The sequence below is a fragment of the Bos indicus x Bos taurus genome, chromosome 2, assembly GCF_003369695.1.
Source record: "Bos indicus x Bos taurus breed Angus x Brahman F1 hybrid chromosome 2, Bos_hybrid_MaternalHap_v2.0, whole genome shotgun sequence".
Lineage (NCBI taxonomy): Eukaryota > Metazoa > Chordata > Mammalia > Artiodactyla > Bovidae > Bos > Bos indicus x Bos taurus.
In genome coordinates, this window is record NC_040077.1 from 89,535,691 (window position 1) to 89,559,169 (window position 23,479).

Below are 23,479 nucleotides of genomic sequence, written 5' to 3' on the forward strand. Positions count from 1 at the left end.
ACTATTATCTACTGTTACTATTAATCTACTGTTACTATTGACTGCATCGTAAAGACCAAACTCATCAAGGCATACAAGGTCCTTTAAAAATCCACCCTCAACCTACCTCTCCAACCTTATTTCCCTCCACTGTCTACCACATACACCATGATATTATAACAGTTTTCTTATATCATTCCATGAATAATGCCATAATCTTTCATAATACCTTGCCTTTTTTTTTTTTTTTTTTTTTTTACTGATGTTACCCTTTCTTACTACAACACTTTTCACTTGGAAAACTCCTACTAAAAGGTTTCAAATCCTGGCTCAAATTTTAATTTCAGACATAAAGACATTCTTAATTCTCCCAACTAAAATAAACAAAAACTGTTCACCTGTATAGCTCTAATACACTATTTATCCCACTAAATCAGTTCTCTGTCTCTACCTCTGTTTTATCCATTCAGTAATAAGCAACTTTAGGACAGAGACCCTAATTTACTCATCTCTAACTCTAGTGTCAGACACGGTATTTAAAACATTATTATTGCTCAATTAATTTTTATTGAATGAATAAATGAATGCTTTCTTAATCTGTACAATAACTAACAAAGTGGCTCCTAAGCCTGAATGCACATTATAGTTATTTAAGGACATTCTGGAATAATATATTCCATGTCTCAACACAGACTGACCCAATTAGAATCTCTGAGGGCAGGACCCAGGAACACAGTACTTCTAAAAAGCTTGCCATAGGTGGTGAAGAGTATATTGAAAGTCTTTGTGCTACTTCTGAAATATTTTTTTTAAGTCAGAAATTATTTCAAAATGAAAAGTTAAAAACTGAGTTCAAAGTATGACACAGAAGCAGTTCACATCTTCAGATCCTTTCTCCTTCTCTATGCTGCTAGGTTCACTGAAGATTTATTTTCTGAAACTGAAGACTTATTTTCTGAAAGGATAAAAGAGAAGTTTCTACCAGGGAACCACCAAGCACAAGTGTGGTTTGGGTTGGAGTGGGGAGGATGGGAAGTTACTGAAAATAGAAAACTTAAGTAAAATGGGTCTTACTGGATACTGATACCTCAAGTTTTCCTTCCCCACTTGGCCATCAGAATGCTAGCAGCCCTCTGGTTAAGAAACTAGAAGAGTTTTCTTTAGAGAATTTGACCACCCTAAGAGTAAAGACTTAAAAATATGGACTTGGGAAGTTCACCAAATGAATGGCCCAGTGAGAAATTGTGAAGTTCATACTCAATGAGCCCCTACCAACATGGTCATAGCTTCTCATTTTTAAAAATTCCCTGCTCTTACACATAAGTATGGAAAAATGGATTATCAGACATCTGATGAACTTCATTAATAGGAAAATGAGGTCAAAATAAAGAAACAGGGGCAGGGGAACACAATTTGGGGGATATAATAAACATAAAAGAGAAAACAATAACTTTAAATAAAGCAAAGTATCATTAATATTCTAAAAAAAGAGATGCTGTTTCAAAAATAAAAAACAACAAAAATCCAAATATGAACTATTTTAAAAGACCATTCAGAATGTACAAAATATGATACATTTTGTCCATATCTTTAAGTCTTTCCTCTTAGGGTGGTCAAATTCTATTCCAGATATACAAAATATGATGACAGAAATTAAAAACTCAGGAACAGAACTGGTGGATGAAGTTGAGGAAATATCATAGAAAGTGAAGCCAAAGGAAAAAGATATGGCAAATGGAAGAGGAAAGAGTACCACAACCAGAGCTCCAAATAAAAGCTCCACAAGAAAGACAATAAAAGACCAAATAAATAAAGGACAAATAATAAAAGACTAGATAAGATGGAGAGGCTAAACTAATTAACAAAAAATAATTAAGCAAAGTTCCCGGTCTGAAGGACATGAGTTTCCAAATCAAAAAGGCCCATGTACTGCTCAGCACAAACAGGAAATAAACCCACACCAAGAAATATCACATGGAATTTCAGAATACTAGGAACAAAGAATGAGGATCTAGGGTGCAAGAAACGGTGGATCCATCCACACAGGAAAAAGACAAAGGGAATTCCCAGGGTAACAGTGAGGGGAAATACCAAGATAAGAAGTATACACCAGGCAAAGAGGGAAACACAGTCCAGATTGCAGTAAGTCAAAAAAGGCTCTGGGAGCTCCTTTATCAGGAAGATAAAATTGAGAAAATAACTGGTATAAACAAAGTTTTGGAAGGCTATGTAGAAAACCGATAGAAAATTTACAGGGCTAAATTTACAAAGCACATAGTAAACAAAGAAAACAAAAGGTCAAAGATGAACTTCAAGGAAAACAAAAAGATAAGCAGGAGAGGAAAAGTAACCAGTCACAAAGCTCAGCTCTGAACAGTTCTGATGAGCAATGTTCATTCAAGGGGTTTCCCTGGTGGTCCAGTGGTTAAAGACTCCACAGTCCCAATGCAGGGGGCATGGGTTAAATCCCTGGTTGGGGAACTAAGATTCTGCATGCTGTACAGCACGGCCAAAAAAAAAAAAAAAAAATCATTCATAATAATGAGAAATTTAAATAATGAATTCTCCAGAATTACAAGATAACTATACTGAGAAGAAAGGACGAGAGAGCTAACAACCTAAAGTTTTATCTTTCATAGAGATAAGTTATTAGATAATGCCCCAAAGTGAAAAAATTTTAAAGCAGTAAATTACTACGAAGATGGTAAATATTAACAGCAAGATTTTTCAACCTCAGCACTATGGACATTTTGGCCTAGATAAGTGACTGTTGTGGGGCCCGGCCCAGGCGTGGTAGGATGCTGAACAGCACCCTGACTTTTACACTTGAGATGCTTGTAGCAGTCTTCCCTCCCACTTAGTTGTGACAATCAAACAAGTCTCCAGATGCTGACAAATGTTCACTGAAGAGGCAGAAATGCCCTGGTTGAGAACCACTGGTTAAAAGTTGTTACATCTAGGAAAGGAGAGTGGAAGGGACAGGGAGACAGAGACTGCAGTTTTTTGTAATAAACTCTAGAACTAATACATGTTTAACTTGGGGAAAAAAAAGTGTGTATTTCTGACATAGCTGACTGTACAAAAAAGTAAAACATATAGCAAAAACAACAGCACAATGAGATACCATTTTTCATACTCACTAAGAACAGATATAATAAAAAAGATGGAAAAAAAAAAAGTAGGTAAAGATGTTGAGAAACTGGAACTATCATACATTGCTGGTGGGACTGCAAAATGGTACACAATTCTGGAAAACAATATGTCTCTTCTTATACCAAACGTGAACCAAAGTAATTATAGCTAACTATTAAGTGTAAATTAACAATTTTAACATCTACAGTTTTGATTATTACCGGTTTTGTGCAGTGAATGTTTCCCTCTGAGGATGAAGATCACTGTAAACAACCCTGATGAGATCATGCTGACATAATGCCCCTTCTGTCAAGGCCATGGATCCAATCGTGGAGGGCTATAAAAATAAGGTAAAGTATGAGACTGTGTCTTTAAAATAAAATAAAAATTTGTAACGTGAGAACATTTAATTCTGCTTCAACAAAAGGCAGTTTCAGACCATTTCTTCTTCTTTCAAAACCTCTTCAATTTTTCAATTATATATGTTCTATAGCTCCTTTTAAAACATATATACAATATATAAAACTAAAAATACACTGCTTTGGTTTTTGATATATTATGGAATGAATCTATATTTAGGACACAGAATAAGAAAAGTTGCTTAAAAGAATAATAATTAATTTGTTTGTTTCCAGAACTCAGAGCACTCTTGGGGACTATACATTCAAACCCAGAGGTTTGTCTAACTTCAGGGAGGCTGGTACTCTCATTAATCTTACATTAAGAAAGCAAGGTGTTGGAAGTTATAATTGTGTAATACAAACAAGAATAAATACTATGATCAAAAGTCTCTTTAACAGTGACATAATTGATTTCATGTTTCTACAGTTCAGTTCAATTCAGTTGCTCAGTCGTGTCCGACTCTTTGCGACCCCATGAATCGCAGCACGCCAGGCCTCCCTGTCCATCACCAACTCCCAGAGTTCACCCAGACTCACGTCCATCGAGTCAGTGATGCCATCCAGCCATCTCATCCTCTGTGGTCCCCTTCTCCTCCTGTCCCCAATCCCTCCCAGCATCAGAGTCTTTCAATTTGTAAATGTCTCACTATCCTCCATTTTATTTTATAACTTGATACACAGAACACTGTTAAAATCTAATGTTTAGAAATGTTCTATGCTAAAATCAGCCTTGGTTAAGTAAGAGGCATTCTAATGAAAAACAAAGTCCCAGGGGAATTAATTAAAAAATAAACAGCTGCATTGAGCTATGAAGCAACTAGATACTGCTTGCTGTTAAGAAAAGTGAATCTAATTTTTAGACTACTAGTGAATTAGTTAATTTAAATGCTTTCCTCACAACTTAATGCACTAAAGGGCCAACAGACAAGAAGCTTGATTTATGACATATATCCTTAAAGAGAGCAGGCAGGAGTTCAGGTCAATAGGAGCCATCTACCTACATAATTATCAGTGTTCTCACAATCTTCAACCAAATAAATACTGGAAAAATCAGAAGTGTAAGGTTATTGAATATCTAGAATGCATCAATCAGACTACTTTAAATGGAAATAAAATAATTACTGTGTTAATATTCTTCTAAGTAGTTATTTTCCTAAAAAATAATAAAAAGTAAATCAATCTAACATAGATCATTTCTAATTAATATAGATGACTTAAAAAATTTAAAGGAACATTTCTAAAAATTCATATAATAAAAAAGACCAGCGATGATATTGGTAGAAGAATAAAAAATAAACCAGAACTAGAGGAAAACTGTCCAATAATTAATTTCTATCTCTCCTGACAACAGCTCAGCTTTATATCACTAATAACAAACATCTACATTTAAAGAAACAAATCCGTAAAGATGTGTTAGGAATAATTTATCTCTAGTAAGAAACTGACTTTTGCTCAATATATTGATAATTTTTAAAAATTTTACCTCTCCAATCTTACTTACCTCATGATATATTGACGGCTTGGATAAGGAAGGGATGGTAAAAGACAGAACTTTATTGTTTCCATCTTTATCAGCAATTTCCTATGGTAGGAAAATGAAATAGTCACACAACTCTATTAAAAGAAATAATAATTGCTTTCTTAATTTAACAAATATATAATTGGCAATTGAGGAAGACTTTTAGAAATGGTAATAAAAATATTATTACCCTTCTGTATCTTTAACCAATTAGCCAATTTGTACACTTTGGTAGTTGAAGTCCTTTGGGAGACATTGAGAGATATAATAATACAGTTAATCAAAAATACCATGACAGTAAAGATATGAAATAGGCACACATATAAATCCTCATGATAAATTTGCAGGACAGCCATGGAGATTACAAGTAATCACATCTTTTAGTAGAAACTAGGTGAGTGGCAACCCACTCCAGTATTCTTGCCTGGAGAATCCCAGGGACAGAGGAGCCTAGTGGGCTGCCGTCTATGGGGTCGCACAGAGTCAGACACTACTGAAGCGACTTAGCAGCAGCAGCAGCAGCTGAGTTTAAAAGATTAATGGAAAGATAACACAGACGATTAGCATAGCCCTGGCCCTAGGATGACATGCAAATTTGTGAAGTGTTCCACATTTTTGGAATAGGAGAAAATATTTGCAAATGATGTTACAGATAAAATATACAAAAGCTCATACAACTCAAGAACAAAAAAACAAACAACCCAATTGAAAAAAGGGAAGACCTTAATAGACATGTCTCCAGTGAAGACATACAGATGGCCAGTAGGCACATGAAAAGATGCTGGAAGTGCAAGTGAAAGTGCAAGTCACTCAGTTGTATCTGACTCTTTGCGACTCCATGGACTGCAGTCCATGGAATTCTTCGGGCCAGAATACTCGAGTAGGTAGCCTTTCCCTTCTCCAGGGGATCTTCCCAACCCAGGGATCGAACCCAGGTCTCCGGCATTGCAGGCAGATTCTTTATCAGCTGAGCCACAAGGGAAGCCAAAGAATACTGGAGTGGGTAGCCTATTCCTTCTCCAGCAGATCTTCACAACCCAGGAATCAAACCAGGGTCTCCTGCATTGCAGGTGGATTCTTTACCAACTGAGCTATCAGGGAAGCCTCAACATCATTAATTTTAGAGAAACGCAAATCAAAACTACAATGAGGTACTACCTCACACCAGTCAGAATGGTCATCATTAAAAAGTCTACAAATAACAAATGCTGGAGAGGGTATGGAGAAAATGGAACCCTTCTACACTGTTGGTGGGAATGTAAGTTAGTAAAGCCACTACAGAAAATAGTATAGAGGTTCCTCAGAAAACTAAAAATAGAATTCCCATATAAAAGATTAAAATTAAAGGTCTTAGCCAAGACCGCTACACTTATTAAAAGAAAATTTTACAATTATTCAGTAATAAATTAATGACCTGAAATAAGCTACATATTAACATAATTATATGGTACTAGTCCAAGTGATTAATCATAAGTTCATACTTAATAGTTTTTACTGAACTACAGAAACATCCCTGTGGTTTTTAAAAAGCATTTTATCTTTCACTGAAAAAGTCATGGCATTCATTTCTACAGTCGTTGGCACCTCCAGTCTTCTACAGCTATCAGTAAAAACCTGCCTACAGACACCAGCAATTAGAGGGGTGAAATGCCCCTCCTGCACCAATCCTTTTGTCTATTGTCTTATTTTAATCTGTTTCTTTTAAAACCATATTAGTATACATGACTGGCATAAAATCCAGAGAGAGACTACCCTTAGTAGACCTAGAAGGAAGGTGGTCAGAGAGATGAGTGGTTGTACAGCATAAAAGGAAGAAACAACAATAAAAAACAACTATCATCACCAAAACACAAACCCAAAAGAACTTTTTTCCTTGAGAACCAGTTTCTGAGTTTAACATGTCACAGGAGAGTATCAGTCGCATGTGAACAAAGGCTATACCTCTAATTTTGGCAGGAAAGTGGTTTAAAAATCCCTAGAGAAATCATTTACCCACTCTGTAGTCAAACTAGTTACCACATCTGAGCCACAGTGTCTCAGAGAAAGTCTATACTAAGATCAATGGGCCTGATTTAAGTTAGGTGATAAAATTTTAATTTTTATCCCTAAATTTCAAATTAAGTCAAATACTTTTGATTTTTATCCATGTATATCTGTGGAGAAGGTGTTGGCTACTGTAGCAAGGGAGAAGTGCTGGGGTGAGAAAAGAAGAAAAAAGAGAAATGAATACACGAAAGAAATCCAGGGTGGTAAGAAAAACTGAGAACCACAGAGATGAAAGAACAAAGATATTAAGGGAATTAAAAGACGACAGAAACCCGAGGTTACATTTATGATACATAATTGAGTGTTTTTAAAATAGTACACTATTTTTAAGATACCAAAAGATAATTAAATCATAGCACCAACAAGTACTGTCAAGAACTTGTTAGGCATCCCCAAATTTTTTGCTTCATTTGTTCCACCACTGAAGTTTATTATACCAAACAATACAAATAACTTACATCAATAAACATTTACTAAGTGCCTGTGCTAAGCACTAGAGACATGATGATAGATAAAACAAAATTTCCTATTTTCAAAGAAAAATCAGGCAAGGTAGCAAAGTAATTTTATACCTACACCAGCTTTTCATTAAAACAACTCACCTTTAATTATGAGACCACTTCTATTAATACTACTACTACTTATAATAATAGTGGTAAACATTCAATAAACACCTCAGGCAACACACTGGGTACTTCTAATCACTTTTAATACTACTATCAATGTTTTATTTGTTTTACAAATGAGGCAACTGAAATCAAGGTATGAATTAACTTGCTTAAATTTAAAATAGCCAGCAAGTGGCAGGGCCTATTTTTAAACAAAATACAAGTGACTTCAAAGGCCAGGTTTCTTCCTTCAGATTTCAATGATGGAAATGCTCTTTAATGATTTTTAAAGAGATAATGCTTAAGAGAAATGGGCACTGGTGCAAAAGAATATTTTTTGTAGACTCAAATGTTTTGTGAGGTACTTTAGTTGAGGTACCTCTCATCTACAAACATAGTTTTATTATGCAAAGTGTTTGTTTACAGGGAATACACAGAATACTAGGATTCAAGGGGCTGGAATTTCAACACCAATGTTCTAAACGGGACACCATGAGAAAAAAAACAACCAGAATGTTTAAGGTACCTAAGAATTCCTTAAAAGAAAACAATTTCATGAACAATACAGTATCAGATACATAATGTTTTATCAAATGATTATTAAAAATAAATTAAAAAAATTTTAATGTAAGGCATTACAAATATTAGTCAATTTAAAAATCAGAAAAATAAGCCATAAGTAATTTTATCAATTATAATAGTTTCACCTACTTTATAAAACGCATTACTAGCATACACTGAACACCTATGTACTCAATTTAATTAATTCAAATAAGTTATTCAACAGACATTTAAATTTCTTTTCCTCTAACTATTCTGTATTATTTCAGAAGACTTAAAAAAATATATTTGACATTTTCCAAACTATTACTTTCCACTTACCAAATTGTAAATTCCTAACAGAAGTGCTTCAATGCAACCATTACTCTGTCTGTCTCGGCTAACTGTAAGCCGTAAATAAACCCACATCAATTCTGGCAAGAACTGCAGTGTGAACCTCTTAAGTCGAACTTCAGAGCTACGATAGAGCTCAAACAGCTGGTGGCAGACAGGCTCCAGGAGCTAAAAAGAAAATAAAGTGCATCAGCTATTTCTATTCTTTTGGCTGTATTTTTTTACACATATATTTGTATTTTAAAAATAAATTATATGTTAATTTTTGCCTATTCGAAATCAGTGCAACCAAAACCTCAATCTCTGTTTATACAGAGACGACACATTGAACTGACCAATTCTGTAACTATAAGAAGTCCTTCATGCCCATATAATATCAACATCTCTTTCAACACACTGTACTATTTAACTTCTTAGATAATCAGTCCTTTAATATACTAGTTTACAGTTAGTGAGTTTCTTTTTCTGTTCTTACCAACCCTTACAATCTTCCATTTTTAAATTTCGATTGGAAGAAAAGAATGTCAAATGATATTGTCGGAAATAAACTTAAAATTTCAACTTTCAGTTCAGTTCAGTTGTTCAGTCGTGTCCAACTCTTTGCGACCCCATGGACTGCAGCATACCAGGCTTCCCTGTCCATCACCAACTCCCAGAGCTTGCTCAAATTCATGTCCATCGAGTTGGTGATGCCATCCAACCATCTCATCCTCTGTTGTCCCCTTCTCCTCCTGCCTTCAATCTTTCCCAGCATCAGGGTCTTTTCAAATGAGTCAGTTCTTTGCATCAGGTGGCCAAAGTACTGGAACTTCAGTTTCAGCATCAGACCTTCCAAAGAATATTCAGGACTGATTTCTTTTAGTATTTACTGGTTTGATCTCCTTGCTGTTCGAAGGATTCTCAAGAGTCTTTTTCAACACCATAGCTCAAAAGCATCAATTCTTCAGAGCTCAGCTTTCTTTATGGTCCAACTCTCACACACATACATGACTATGGGAAAAACTATCTTTGACTAGATGGACCTTTGTTGGCAAAGTAATGTCTCTGTTTTTTAATACGTTGTCTAGGTTGGTCATAGCTTGTCTTCCAAGGAGCAAGCATCTTTTAATTTCATGGCTGCAGTCACCATCTGCAGTGATTTTGGAGCCCAAGAAAATAAAGTCTGTCATTGTTTCCACTGTTCCCCCATCTATTTGCCATGAAGTGATGGGACCAGATGCCATGATCTTAGTTTTTGAATGATGAATTTTAAACCAGCTTTTCCACTCTCCTCTTTCAGTTTAATCAAGAGGCTCTTTAGTTCTCCTTTGCTTTCTACCATAAGGGTGGTGTCATCTGCATCTCTGAGGTTATTGATATTTCTCCCTGAAATACTGAATCTCAACTTTAGATTATGATTTAAACAAATTATATACCACTTAGTAGATAAAGGCACTTTGCAATACATAATATTTGGACATCTAAAATGCTAGTGAATATTTTAAATCAGTTCAGTTCAGTCGCTCAGCCGTGTCCCACTCTTTGTGACCCCATGATCTGCAGCACGCCAGGCCTCCCTGTCCAACGCCAACTCCCGGAGCTTACTCAAACTCATGTCCATTGAGTTGGTGATGCCATCCAACCATCTCATCCTCTGTTGTCCCCTTCTCCTCCTGCCCTCAAATTTTCCCAGCATCAGGGTCTTTTCAAATGAGTCAGCTCTTCACATCAGGTGGCCAAAGTATTGGAGTTTCAGCTTCAACATCAGTCCTGCCAATGAACACCCAGGACTGATCTCCTTTAGGATGGACTGGTTGGATCTCCTTGTAGTCCAAGGGACTCTCAAGGTTGTCTCCAACACCATAGTTCAAAAGCATCAATTCTTCTGCGCTCAGCTTTCTTTATAGTCCAACTCTCACATCCATACATGACTACTGGAAAAACCATAGCCTTGACTAGACGGACCTTTGTTGGCAAAGTAACGTCTCTGCTTTTTAATATGCTGTCTAGGTTGGTCATCTGCATATCTGAGATTATTGATATTTCTCCTGGCAGTCTTGATTCCAGCTTGTGCTTCTTTCAGCCCAGCATTTCTCATGATGTACTCTGCACAGAAGTTAAATAAACAGGGCGACAATATACAGCCTTGACGTACTCCTTTTCCTATTTGGAACCAGTCATTGTTCCATGTCCAGTTCTAACTGTTGCTTCCTGACCTGCATATAGGTTTCTCAAGAGGCAGGTCAGGTGGTCTGGTATTCCCATCTCTTTCAGAATTTTCCAGTTTCTTGTGATCCACACAAAGGCTTTGGCATAGTCAATAAAGCAGAAATAGATGTTTTTCTGGAACTCTCTTGCTTTTTCCATGATCCAGCGGGTGCTGGCAATTTGACCTCTAGTTCCTCTGCCTTTTCTAAAACCAGCTTCAACATGTGGAAGTTTGTGGTTCATGTATTACTGAAGCCTGGCTTGGAGAATTTTGAGCATTACTTTACTAGCATGTGAGATGAGTGCAACTGTGTGGTAGTCTGAGCATTTTTTGGCATTGCCTTTCTTTGGGATTGGAATGAAAACTGACCTTTTCATTTAAAGACATATAAGTAAAATAGATTACTTTTATATTTTAAGACTGACTTAAGTCTTGCTAATTGTATTTACTGGAAAGACTTTGAAACGGAGGAAATATATAGAAATAGCTTTTCCAATGTTTAACTTGATAATTTTTCATATAATATCACAAAATATGACATAAGGAACTTTATAATCTTAAGAAGAAAATGAGCAGTTTAAATAAACCTCTTCCTTCCTCCTAAACTTGTACTGTTAATTTAGAATGGTGTTGCTTGAATAACTTCACAAAACTGCTAGACTATACAAAACTGCCTATGATCTTAAAATGCAGATAAAACACTGAGAGGAAACTATAAAATAATGTTTAAATTGAAATTTAACACCAGTTTTTGTTTTTTAAAAAATTTTTATTGGAGTATAGCTGATTTACAAGGTTGTATTAGTTTCAGGTATATAGCACAGTGAATCAGTTACACATATATATATACCCACTCTTTTTATTTTGCTGAACCCTTTTCTTGTATTTATTAACCATCTAAAATTTAAAGAGGGCCTACATCATTCAAACTGTAAGATTTAGGAAGTAGCTTCGTGGTTTAAGAAGGATGAAACATACGATCTTGGCCCTTGGAAGTTCTCACAGAACTGTATTTAAATCAATTTGTTAAAGTTTGACAGACCTAAGGGATAAGCTTTGGCTTCCTTGGTGGCTCGGAAGGTAAAGAATCTGCCTGCAGTGTGGGAGACCCAATCCCTGGGTTAGGAAGGTCCCCTGGAGAAGGGAGTGGCTACCCACTCCAGTATTCTGGAGTTTTGTAAGACAGAGGAGCCAGGTGGGCTATAGTCCATGGGGTCACAAAGAGTCAGACATGACTGACTGACACGACTGAGTGACTGACTAAAGGATGAGCTTAGGTGTAATAGTGGAAAAAAATTACTGGACTAAGTCAAAGGTATCATTTAACATACTAAAGGAGGAGTATTCACTGTTAATGGTTGTCATGAGAGACATTCTTCAAATTAGACATTTTAACAAAATATCCACTATTTTTTAGATTCTTTTCTCATATTGGTCATTACAGAATTATTGAGTAGGGTTCCCTGTGTTATACAGTAAGTCCATATTAGTTATCTATTTTACATATAATAATGTAATAGTAGCTTTAAAAAAAGGAATAATTCAATAATTTATACACTTCTATTCTAAATGATAATATATATACACCCTTGTAAAACTGCTTGAATGTAGGTATATATGTTTCTAATAATCTAACATTTCAGAATAAAGTCATTACTTTCACAATAGTAAATTCAAGTCAACAAATCCTATATTGATTGTACAGTTAATATTATTTAGATGACTTAAGCTTAACTCTTAAGAACTCTAAAGCTAAAAAAAATTTACATACTTTATAGTCTACTAACCACCAAATGCTTTATATGAAATCACTATCACAGGATTTAACATCTTAAAAAAATGCCAACTCTCCCCTTACACTGAAGTCTAGACCAGTCAGACAATTTGTCCAAGGTCACAGAAATTAGTGGTGGAGAAAGACACCAGAATTCAGATCTTTTGACACAGATGATGTTTTCACTATACGACTCTTCTTATACCAGAAAGGAGGTGGAGGAAGAGGTGAGGATTGCTTAATTTCAAGCAGTACAGTCTATGCAGTGCCAATAATGAAGTAATGAACTTTTGAAAATGGCCAACTGCTGGTAACTTTTTAAAGTACTGAATACATTCAGCTCTTTAGGGGAATTAAACATTGTTGCCTTCATAAATTTATGTATTAAAAATATATGTCCATGTTTTAAATCTACTTTCCTCTTTAGTAAGACTCTAAAATTGCCTTCTGTAAATTTCATTGGCTGTGGTACTATTATGATTTGTCTATGTTATAAAGACCTTATTTCCTGTCCTCAGTAGCAAGTACATTAGCATGTAGAGACTGTATTTTAATAAGCACTGCAAAGAAATATAGATTAACCAAAATTAGTACTTTTTTTGTTTAAAAGGAGGGCAGGGGAGTGACTGGCAATCCAGTAAATTTTCAGATACCACTGCAAATAAGACTATTAAAAACTTGCCAATGTACTGTTAAAATCTTTAATTCCAAGCATATGTATCATGCTATCGTGTTCTCAGTTTCTCAGAATCAGAAATGACCTCCCCACAGAATTTGAAAAAGAGAAAGGTGCTTCCCTGGCAGTTCCCGTGGTCAGGACTCTATGCTTTCACTGCCAAGGGCCTGGGTTTAATCTGTGGCTGGGGAACTAAGATCCCACATGCCATGTGGCACAGCATATAAATACGTAAATAAATAGACAGAAATATAGGTAGATAGGGTTTCCCTGGTGGCTCAGATGGTAAAGAATCCTCTTGCCAATATAGGAGATGCAGGTTCAATCCATGGGTTAGGAAGATCCCCTGGAGAAGGGGATGACAACCCACTCCAGTATTCTTTCCTGGAGAACCCCATGGACAGAGGAGCCTGGTGGGCTATAGTCCATGGGGTTGCAAAGAGTCAGACACAACTGAGCAACTAACACATACTTAAATGGTGCTATCACCTACAGCAAAAGATGTTAAGAATAATTTACACTTTCCTCAAACTTAGCAAATAGTTTTGACATGATAATTACTAAGAGGCATGCCATAGGATGAATGCATTGAGAGCAGTTTGGGTGGAATAATGGAGACTGAATCCAAATATGAGTGGGTAATGAAAAAATATGAGGAGAGGAAATGAGCACAAGTAGGCAGAGGCTGAACAGGAATACTATAAAGTTCACTGGGAAGGAGGACAGAAAAATGGTGTAGATAATAAAACAGGAGGCAAATCAAGGAAGGTTTTTTAAAAATAGAATATTGTCGTTTATCATATTCCTTTCATCAAGAAAGGAAAAAAAATCGACAGAAGAAAAAGAGCTGGCAATTGCAGGAGCAATCTTTGAGGTGGTTAGAGAAGATGAGATCCAGGCCCAAGTGGAAGAGATAGTTTTTGATACAATCTGAGACACTTCATCCACTAAATAGCAGAAATAGCAGGAGAGTCTGACTAGAGATGCTGGCAGAGAGGCAGAGTTGAGTAGGAAAATAGTTTCCAACTATTTCCTTCTTTTATAACGACACAGAAAGTAAACTGAAAATGAGGAAGGGTGATAAGTGTGAGGAAAAAGAAGGAATAAAATGAACAGTGGGAAAGTGTACAATGAAATATGCTCATTTTTAATTTTCAGTCCTGCATTTAAGTGGAGAAAGTCAACAAAACTGTTTTCTCCAGGTATGCTGAGTTGCTCAGGTACAGGCATGAAGTAGATGGATGGGTAGATTTTATCCAGTGTTGAGATTTTGCCCAAAAAAAATGAATTAAGGGAATGAGAAGCAAAGAAGCTGAGAATGTGTGCAAGGAAATGACTATAATGATGGACCATGAAAATGTAGCTAAGAAAAGAGGGAAGTGAGACATCTGCAGGGAGGCAGAAGAATAATTAAATCATAAAGAAGCAGTAGGGTCAATGGTTTTCTGGAAGCAGAAGAAGCAGAACTGCTGCAGTGACTAAGGGATCTGGAAGGAGGGAAAGCAGAAAAAGTAACATGTTGGTCTAGAGATTAAACAAGTTATAGTACAGGTTGGCCATGATATGGAATATTAAACTTCTACAGGAATTTCCTGGCAGTCCAGTGATTAGAACTTGGCCAAGGAATTCCCTCCATGTATTTCACTATTCTTCTAATCAATATTTACTAGTGATAAAATACTACATTCTAGGGAATTAACATACATACATATATATATATATAAACAGGTATAAAAATATATAACCCCTGCCCATGAAGAACTTACAATTTAAAAATAAAGCATAAAACAAATATATTTTAATAAGCAAAGCTTCATGTTAAGACAAAACAAGGGAATACATACATTCAATATTCACACAGAATTCTGAAAACTCCTGACCAAGAAAGATATGCATATGTGTCCCTTATCATACCTAAAGTTCCAAAACATTCAAAAATACACAGCAAGAGAAAAAGAAGCAAATGAGTCCTGCGGTTGCTGCTACAAATAGCAACAGATGCAAGCCCAACTGAGAGCCAATCCAAGTTTAGGAGATAGGAAAGAAAGAGGTCAATAAGCAAGCTTTTAGTGATAGGACAAAAATGAAGATGCACTTTAAGTTAAGCTGCTGGTTAGGAGATGATTACCTGAACTTCTTCAAACTCACTCCAGTACACAGCAGAGGCACTCTTGGAGGCTGTATCTGGGAAGATAAGAAGCTACTTTCCTGTGTGTTCCTTTCATTTCATTTTAAAGCATACATGAATCCAGTGGTGATAAAACTGTATGTCATACTATTATGTTAATGGAAAGGTAATGTGTGTATTTTGCATAAGTTAACATATAGAGTCAATAGCTGCACTTTTTTCCCCCTTCTAGCACAAGGCTAAACAACAGCAAACTCTTTTTCTAAGTTTATTTATTGTGATTATTTAGGCTTTCTCTGGTCATTTTCAAGCTAAGTTTACTAGCAGCAGCATTTCACATTACCAGTTTGACTGAATTCTCTGATTAGAGTGATTACACAGAGTTCTATATTGTCAATAGAAGGACTGCAAACAATACTTAAATAAATCTCAAACCGTGTATGGCTAAAATTTAGATTCCAGGAAAGGAAACATTCCAAAATAGGAAACAGAGTAAAGTTTCAAATTAAATAAATACTCTCCTAAGATGGTGGTCACTCAAACCAAGAATCAAAATGTATTGTCCTCAACCATAACAAATTTAATCAAAACATTAAAAAACATGGAGAGGGGGGTCATGGGGAAAGCCAAAGCAACTATCAGAATGAAAAACAGCAGAAAGAAAGTTTTCCAGTCCCATTGGAAGGATTAAACAAAACTTAAAGAAAACTACAAAACTTACATATATGTGTTTTAGTACACGTATTTCTTATGTAGTACAATAAAATCATTTTTCTTATAAACTGTCCTACCTCATTATTTGAGTCTTGAATAACTTTATAGAGGGCTGGTACCAGTGTTTTTTTCCGGTGTAAAGTTGCCGCATAATTGGTGATCTGAGTGTCAGGTAATGCCTAAAACAAAAATCAAAGGAAACTTAAAGTGAACTTAATATTTGAGAAGTCAAAACTTAAATTTATGAGTCCTTCTCAAAAAGATTTATAACAGAGTCAACTAAGAAAAGTAAAAAATAATTAATACATGAAATAACCATGAGCTAATAAAACAAATAAATTAGGATGTTATACAATTCTTCTAACTAGTCAACCATGAGAAATGATTAGAAATCACGTATTACACAAGCTTTGCTGAAATGAATCACTTCAGTCTAAAAAAACAGTGTGGGATAACTTCAATTCCTGTATTTTATTTTCACAAAACACTTACATCTATAGTGTTAATAAATTATACAGTTTTTAGTCAAATTAATGAGTGATTTTTAATCACAGGAAATAAAAATATAAGGCACAAATTTGATTTCTGTGCCTTATTAAAGCTTGGAGGCTTCCCTTCTTTTATTGAATATATCTTAAAATTTATATATTACCTTATCAATCCTAACAACTAGATTCATTTTTACATATTATCTTCTGGCCATAATTCACATTTGTTGTTGTTGCTGAGTTGCTAAGTCATGTCTGACTGTTTGTGACCCCATGTACTCTGCAGCACAGCAGGCTTCCCTGTCCTTCACTATCTCCCACATTTGTTCAAACTCATGTCCACTGAGTCGGTAAAGTCATCCAACCATCTCTGTTGCTCCTTTCTCCTCTTGCCCTCCATCTTTCCCAGCATCAGGGTCTTTTGCAATTATTCACATTAGTGTCTTTTTAAAGAGGTTTAATTACAGAAACAAGTTATTTCATATATTGCCATTCCCACTTTATAACTTTTGTTTCAGTTTCTCCATGAACATATATACACTGAATTACAACATACAAATCATATAACACATTCTCATCCTCAATGCAATTTACCTTGAATTCTGATAACCATTCTTCCACAACACCACGTTCAGATCCCAGCATCTTCTTCTACCTTCTATTCCTCTTTTCTGGAAGAAAAAAAAAAAAGCACTGAATTTGAGGACAGTGTTACTTACAGAAACTATCAAAGTAAATGATGTGTGCCTTTCATTTAAGGAGAAACTCATCTAGTGCATATTTTAGATAAGGAGGCTTACTTTTAGACTGCCTTCCTGGAAGTAGCTTCAGTCATGTCTGACTCTTTGCAACCCATGGACTGAAGTCTGCCAGACTCCTCTGTCCATGGAATTCTCCAGGCAAGAATACTCGAGTGGGTTGCCATGCCCCACTCCAGGGGACCTTCCCGTCCCAAAGACCGACCTGTGTCTCCTGCAGCTCCTGCATCGCAGGTGGATTCTTTACTGCTGAGCCACTGGGCAAGCTCCAGTTTCAGACTAGTGTTCAATTAAAACAAAACTGTTTATAAAGAAATAAGTTCTATCTTTAACGATATGTTTGAAACCTAATTTCCTAATGCTTTTATATTTTCCCCAACAACTATATTCCAAAGTAACAAAAGCTAGTTTACTAAGTAAAATCAAACTGCATATTACCCAAGACAAATGTACAGTCCATGCCTAGTGTGTGTGTTTAGTCGTTCAGTTGTGTCCGACTCTTGTGCCCCCACAGACTGTAACCTTCCAGGCTCCTGTGTCCATGGGATTTTCCAGGCAAGAATACTGGAGTCGGTTGCCATTTCCTTTTCCAGGGGATCTTCCCAACCCAGGAATCGAACCCAGGTCTCCTGCATTACAGGCAGATTCTTTACTGACTGAACTAAAGGGAAGCCTTGCTTTTACCAAATATACAACTGGAATAAGTTATACATAATAGAATAAACAATGGGACAGATTTTTACAAAAGTAAAAAAGTTAGAAATCAAGGGTCATATATGTACAGCAAAATGATGATAAACATACACATATATACACACTATACAAAATAAGGCCATTGAAGAAGGTAGATTTATGTTTTCTAAAATGGAAAAATGTCCAGGTAGAAAAAGCAAGTTGTATAATAGTATATAAGTTATAATTCCATCAAAAATTATATAAATGTGAAAAGCTGGGAGGAAAAATATATAAACTACTCAGTGTTTACCTCTGAGGGAAGGATTAACTGAGGATATTCTAGTTGTCTAATTCTGAATTACAAAAATGTAACAATACATATGTATTATTTTTTAAGTGAGGCAGACAACAAAGATTTGGGGTTTTTAATTTATGACTCAAAAGGGTAACCAAAAGAAAAAAGAAATTTCTTGAGCAGGGAGGGAAATGTCTCCAAAGCAACTGAAATGAAAGTTCCTTTACTAAAAAGAAAATATTTCCTGAATGTGTAACATTTCATAATAAATTTCTATCCAAAAAAAGAAACTGGATTTTCTAATCCCCCCAACATTCCCTAAATACCCATATATAATGCACTGTAACAAGGAGTACAAAAAGGAATAAGAAATGCTCCTTATTTTCAAGTAGCAAATGCTTTTAAGATAGGCTGACAGATTTATTCAAATAAACTACAAAAGGAAAATGAGTGGATTAAAAGGGATGTTAAAAAAAATCAATAACCAAAATATGAATCTTATTTGGATTCTGATTCAAACATTAAAAAAGAGCTTAACATAACTGGAAAAGGTTAAACATGACTTATTGTATGACTTATTACTTAATACTGGATGATACTAAATCAAGGAATGATCAATTATTTTATATTTAATAATGGTATTTCAGTTAGGAAATTTCCCATACCCTTATGGCATCACCAAGTTAATGGACATGAGTTTGAGCAGACGACGGGAGATAGTGAAGCACAGGGAAGCCTGGCGTGCTACAGTCCCTGGGGTCACAAAGAGTCGGACACGACTTAGCGACTGAACAACAACAAAAAGTCCCACATATATTTGGAACTATTTATGAGCTGTTATTCCCAATTTTGTACCAGGACTATAGTATTTTAATTACTGTGGCTTTATAATGCACTTTATACACTCTATGGACAGGGAGGCCTGGCGTGCTGCAATTCATGGGGTTGCAAAGAGTCGGACACGACTGAGCGACTGATCTGATCTGATCTGATCTGATACACTCTATGGGGTCACAAAGAGTTGGACACGACTGAATGACTAACACTTTATAATAGTACATGTCCCATATTAATTTTTCCCTAAAAATGTATTTCATTATTATTGCCTGCTTTATTCTTCCAGTTAAATATTAGACTTGTACTGTAAGTTTTTTTTCTATACTCCATCCTCATAGGAATTAAATTTACAAATTAATTTCAAATGACATCCTCACATCATCGAGTCATACAATACAGAAGCACAGCATTGCTCTTTATTAAAAATCTTCTTTTTTATGCCTGTATAAATTCTGTGTTTTCTTCATACAGATCAGAACATTCAAATTAAGTTGATTCCTAAGTAAAATCTTCTCTGTTGGTTGGTTCCAGATCCACTGTGAAAACCAAAATCCAAGGATACTCAATTCCCACAGCTGGCCCTCCCTATCAGCATATTCAACCAACCATGTACCATGTAGCACTGCATCTATTTACTGAAAAAATCTGAGTATAAGTGGATTTGCTGAGTTCAAACCAGTGCTGTTTAAGGGTCAACAGTTTATAGTTTCTTGCTGCAACTGTGATTCTTTTTCATCATTTCAAACTAGCTATAGTTACACACACACAAATAAATACTTAAAAAAACAAAATGAACAAGTTTTTAGATAAATATTTAAAATACTGAAAATGACTTAAATTATGATTATTTATATGTTTTAGGAAATATCTATACTTTGACTACACTGACTTCTTTATAGAAAAGGACAACAAAAAGCAACTACAATTAATCAAAAAATTTTCAAATTCTTTACAAAAAACATCAACAGCTTTTAAAAATTAAAAAGAAAATCAAACATTATTTTTTGAAAGAAACACAAAACTTTTTAATCTGATATATACTGCACTGGAATCCCTAACTGATACAGGGCCCGGAATATACAGTTTGAAAAAGTTCCCCAAGTAATCCTGATGACTACCTTCAGTTTAAAAAAAAAAAGTATTACATCCAAGTTAAATTTCTCATTTTAAATTTCTATATGATATCTCCCATAAAAACAAATTTGCAATGTCAAATCACTTTGATTTCTATCAATATTGTTGTTTTTTTTAATGTGACTGCAAGTTAATTAACTTTAGACAGAAGAATATAGTGGTGTTAATAATAATTATAACCAAAACATCATACTTACCTGATTTTATGATACTAATTTTAAGACAGTAGTTTATTAACAAATATAAGTAGAAAATAAGAAATAACCCTTTATTAAAATGAAACAAAATGCTTAACTAAAGGATAAAAGCACAAGCTTATCCATATAATCCCATAAGACTTTTAAAAATTATCCTTTACATTTCTGGCCACCTTTAGTCTCTTTACACTTGCCACATTCTCCTAGTTCTTTGTATATGGCTGTTCAATGTTAACCTCTTCATAGAAGTCCCCTGTGTCTATTTATACTGGCTGCCTCTATATGCTCTTCCCTCCAACCCTTAACACTCTGTCCTTTCCTTCATATCATTTTAGCAAAATCTGTAAATAATCTTTTTTTTTAATGAGGCATAGTTAACATACAATGTTCCAATTATTTACTTATTATTGGCTTTCCCACTAGAATTTGTACGTCACAAGGACAGGCACTGTGCACATAGCAGGCACTCAAACATCTGATTTAATTATCTGTGCTTATGAACTCAATTTATTTAGCACCTTTGTAATGACACTTATTTTTGGTCATAACAAAACCTGAAATATCTTCTGCATTTTCTGTTTAATTAAGCTTAATAATTTATTTTTTCCAAATTAAATACAGATGGAAGCTAAGAGCCTCTTTCAAAATCATCCAGAAACTTCTGACAGGCAGATATTCTCCCAGATGTAGGAGTCATTCATAGTAACCTTGCTCAGGTGTGAAATTAGAGACAGAGATCTGGCAATTTTGCCGTCTTTGAATTAACTGCCATGCGTCAGGCAATCTTCTACTAAGAAAATTATTACTGCAAAACTGTATTATACTGTGATATTTTGTAGACATTTTAAGTAACAATTAGGGGCAAAAATTCAGTTAACAATTCAACCCTATGTGGTTTACCTAAGATCAACTGAAATGATAACTGAATAAATGATTACACAAAGCTAAATTCCCAAAACACCAAATATGAATGATTACTGCTATTTCAAAATTACTTGCCTGGCTGATGAAAAGCATATTTGGACAATATACATCTTGATTTCAAAAATGTGAAAAAATGTGTCTTGAAAGTGAGAAAAAAGAAAGTTATCAGCAAGCCTTTTAAGTATAAACACTGTATCAGCTACTTTTTGGACTTTATCTGATTTAACGACAGGAAATAGAATGTAGTGGTTTAGACTCAATTTTTTGTCTCAGTAGACACTGTTTCACTCCTACATTTTACAAGCTTATTAATTCATTAAATTCAAGTTTATTACATAAATCCATTAAATTCAAGTTTATTATATAAGTCCATTACATGTTAACAAATAACATTTTAAAAAGAAACTTTATTTTTCCAAAACAAAAACAACTCTAGTGACAAGAATAGTGCTGTTTTACAATTTCTGCAAATTTTATACTTGCCTCTGCATCCAATCTGTTGCTGGAAATCTTCAAGGTATATTCACCAGAGAATGATGGTGAAAAAGTCAAATACTATCTTAGCATTAATATGAAAAATAGTTTTAACTCCACAGATCCACTTAAAGGATTCCCAGGACACATACTGAGCACAGACTCTGGAGCCAGATTAGGCTTTAGGTCACTAACTCTAGCGATGTTTATTTTTTTAAATTGAGTTATAATTAACATACAATATTATACTAGTTTCAGGTTTATGTCAGCAATTTGATATTTTTATACATTATGAAAAGATCATTGAAATAAAACCAGTTACCAACCCTCACCACACAAATTTGCTACGATATTATTGACTATGTTCCCTATGTGTGCATTACATACCTATGACCTATTTATCTTTGAACTGAAAGTTTGGACATCATTCTAACTATGTTTAAATCATCGTACCCCCTTACCAGCTATACTTAAACCTTGTGTTTCATTTCTTGCACTTCAAAAAGACAGGTAATAGATGTCTTAAGGTAAACACTGTATAAGTATCTACTACGAGCAGTACATAATTAATCTTCAGAATACTATGTACTATAAAATAGCTGTTATCCCTATCTAACAGATAAGAAAATTAAAGTGTAAAGTTTGAGTGATCCACACATGGCAACACAATTTAAGTGGCAGAGCTGGAATTTGAATTTAATACCTACTAAAATCTATAGTTGAAAAATGTAATTGTCCCTTTCTTACAGCTCATACTTCTCCCCCCAGAGCTTTCTGTTCTGATCATATTCACTTCTCAGTGTCTCTATCACTTCATGCACACCTTCACACCAGGGATTCTGTTCCAGCCTGTAGTGCTGTCCTACAATAACTATTCCAATCCTGTTAGTCTCAGCAGGCCTTTCTTGACCACTTATCTAGACAGTATTCCCCTTCTCCAGTATTTTCCATTCAAACAAATACAGTTCATTTTCTTCCTATGGACATGGATTTTATTCCTTGCTTACTAAACCTTACTACTTGTTGTCTATCTTTCCTAACAGATTACAAATCCCATGAGAATAGAAGGGTCATTTTCTGTTCTGCTCGCAATTAAGTGCTTACTATGAACTCCAAGCTAACAAGTATTTTACGGTATCCAGACATATAACAGGTACTTAATGTCTATTTAGAACTTCCCTGGTGGCTCAGACGGTAAAGCGTCTGCCTGCAGTGCAGGAGACCTGGGTTCAATTCCTGGGTCGGAAGATCCCCTGGAGAAGGAAATGGCAATCCACTCCAGCACTCTTGCCTAGAAAATCCCATGGACAGAGGAGCCTGATAGGCTACGGTCCATGGGGTCGCAAAGAGTTAGACACGACTGAGCGACTTCACTTTCACTTTAATGTCTATTTGCTGAATCAATGAACCACAAAGCTTATACGATCTTGGACAAATAACTTAAACCCTTTGGGCTTCAGGTTGCTACAATAATAAGTTACTTTCTAAATCTAAAATCCTATATATTTTAGTACCTTCTTTTGTAACCAGTCAGTTACAAAGAAAAAATTTAAATATATGTCTTCTAACTAGAATCAGCATCTTTTAGCATTTAGAGGTGGCTATGAACATAGTTATTAACATACTGCAAGTACTCTT

At 35.1% G+C, this 23,479-nt stretch overlaps 1 protein-coding gene and 1 non-coding gene across 5 annotated transcripts in view; one reads left to right on the plus strand and one right to left on the minus strand.

The window, feature by feature from the left end:
• FAM126B (family with sequence similarity 126 member B) overlaps positions 1-23,479 on the minus strand; it is a 64,130-nt gene that overhangs the window by 23,179 nt on the left and 17,472 nt on the right. For 3 of the 4 annotated variants that reach the window (XM_027564171.1, XM_027564156.1, XM_027564164.1), the window contains exons 4-8: positions 17,142-17,218; positions 16,137-16,238; positions 8,568-8,747; positions 5,014-5,094; positions 3,333-3,448 (exon numbers count right to left, since the gene is read on the minus strand). In XM_027564171.1, the coding sequence (XP_027419972.1) occupies positions 3,333-3,448; positions 5,014-5,094; positions 8,568-8,747; positions 16,137-16,238; positions 17,142-17,192 (530 nt within the window). In that variant the 5' untranslated portion in view covers positions 17,193-17,218. Of the gene's footprint in view, positions 1-3,332; positions 3,449-5,013; positions 5,095-8,567; positions 8,748-15,345; positions 15,402-16,136; positions 16,239-17,141; positions 17,219-23,479 lie in introns of all 4 variants that reach the window. The other variant, XM_027564179.1, reaches the window with a different exon arrangement.
• Positions 5,544-5,648, plus strand: LOC113881563. The gene has a single exon (XR_003508068.1). It is a non-coding gene; the product is annotated as a U6 spliceosomal RNA (small nuclear RNA).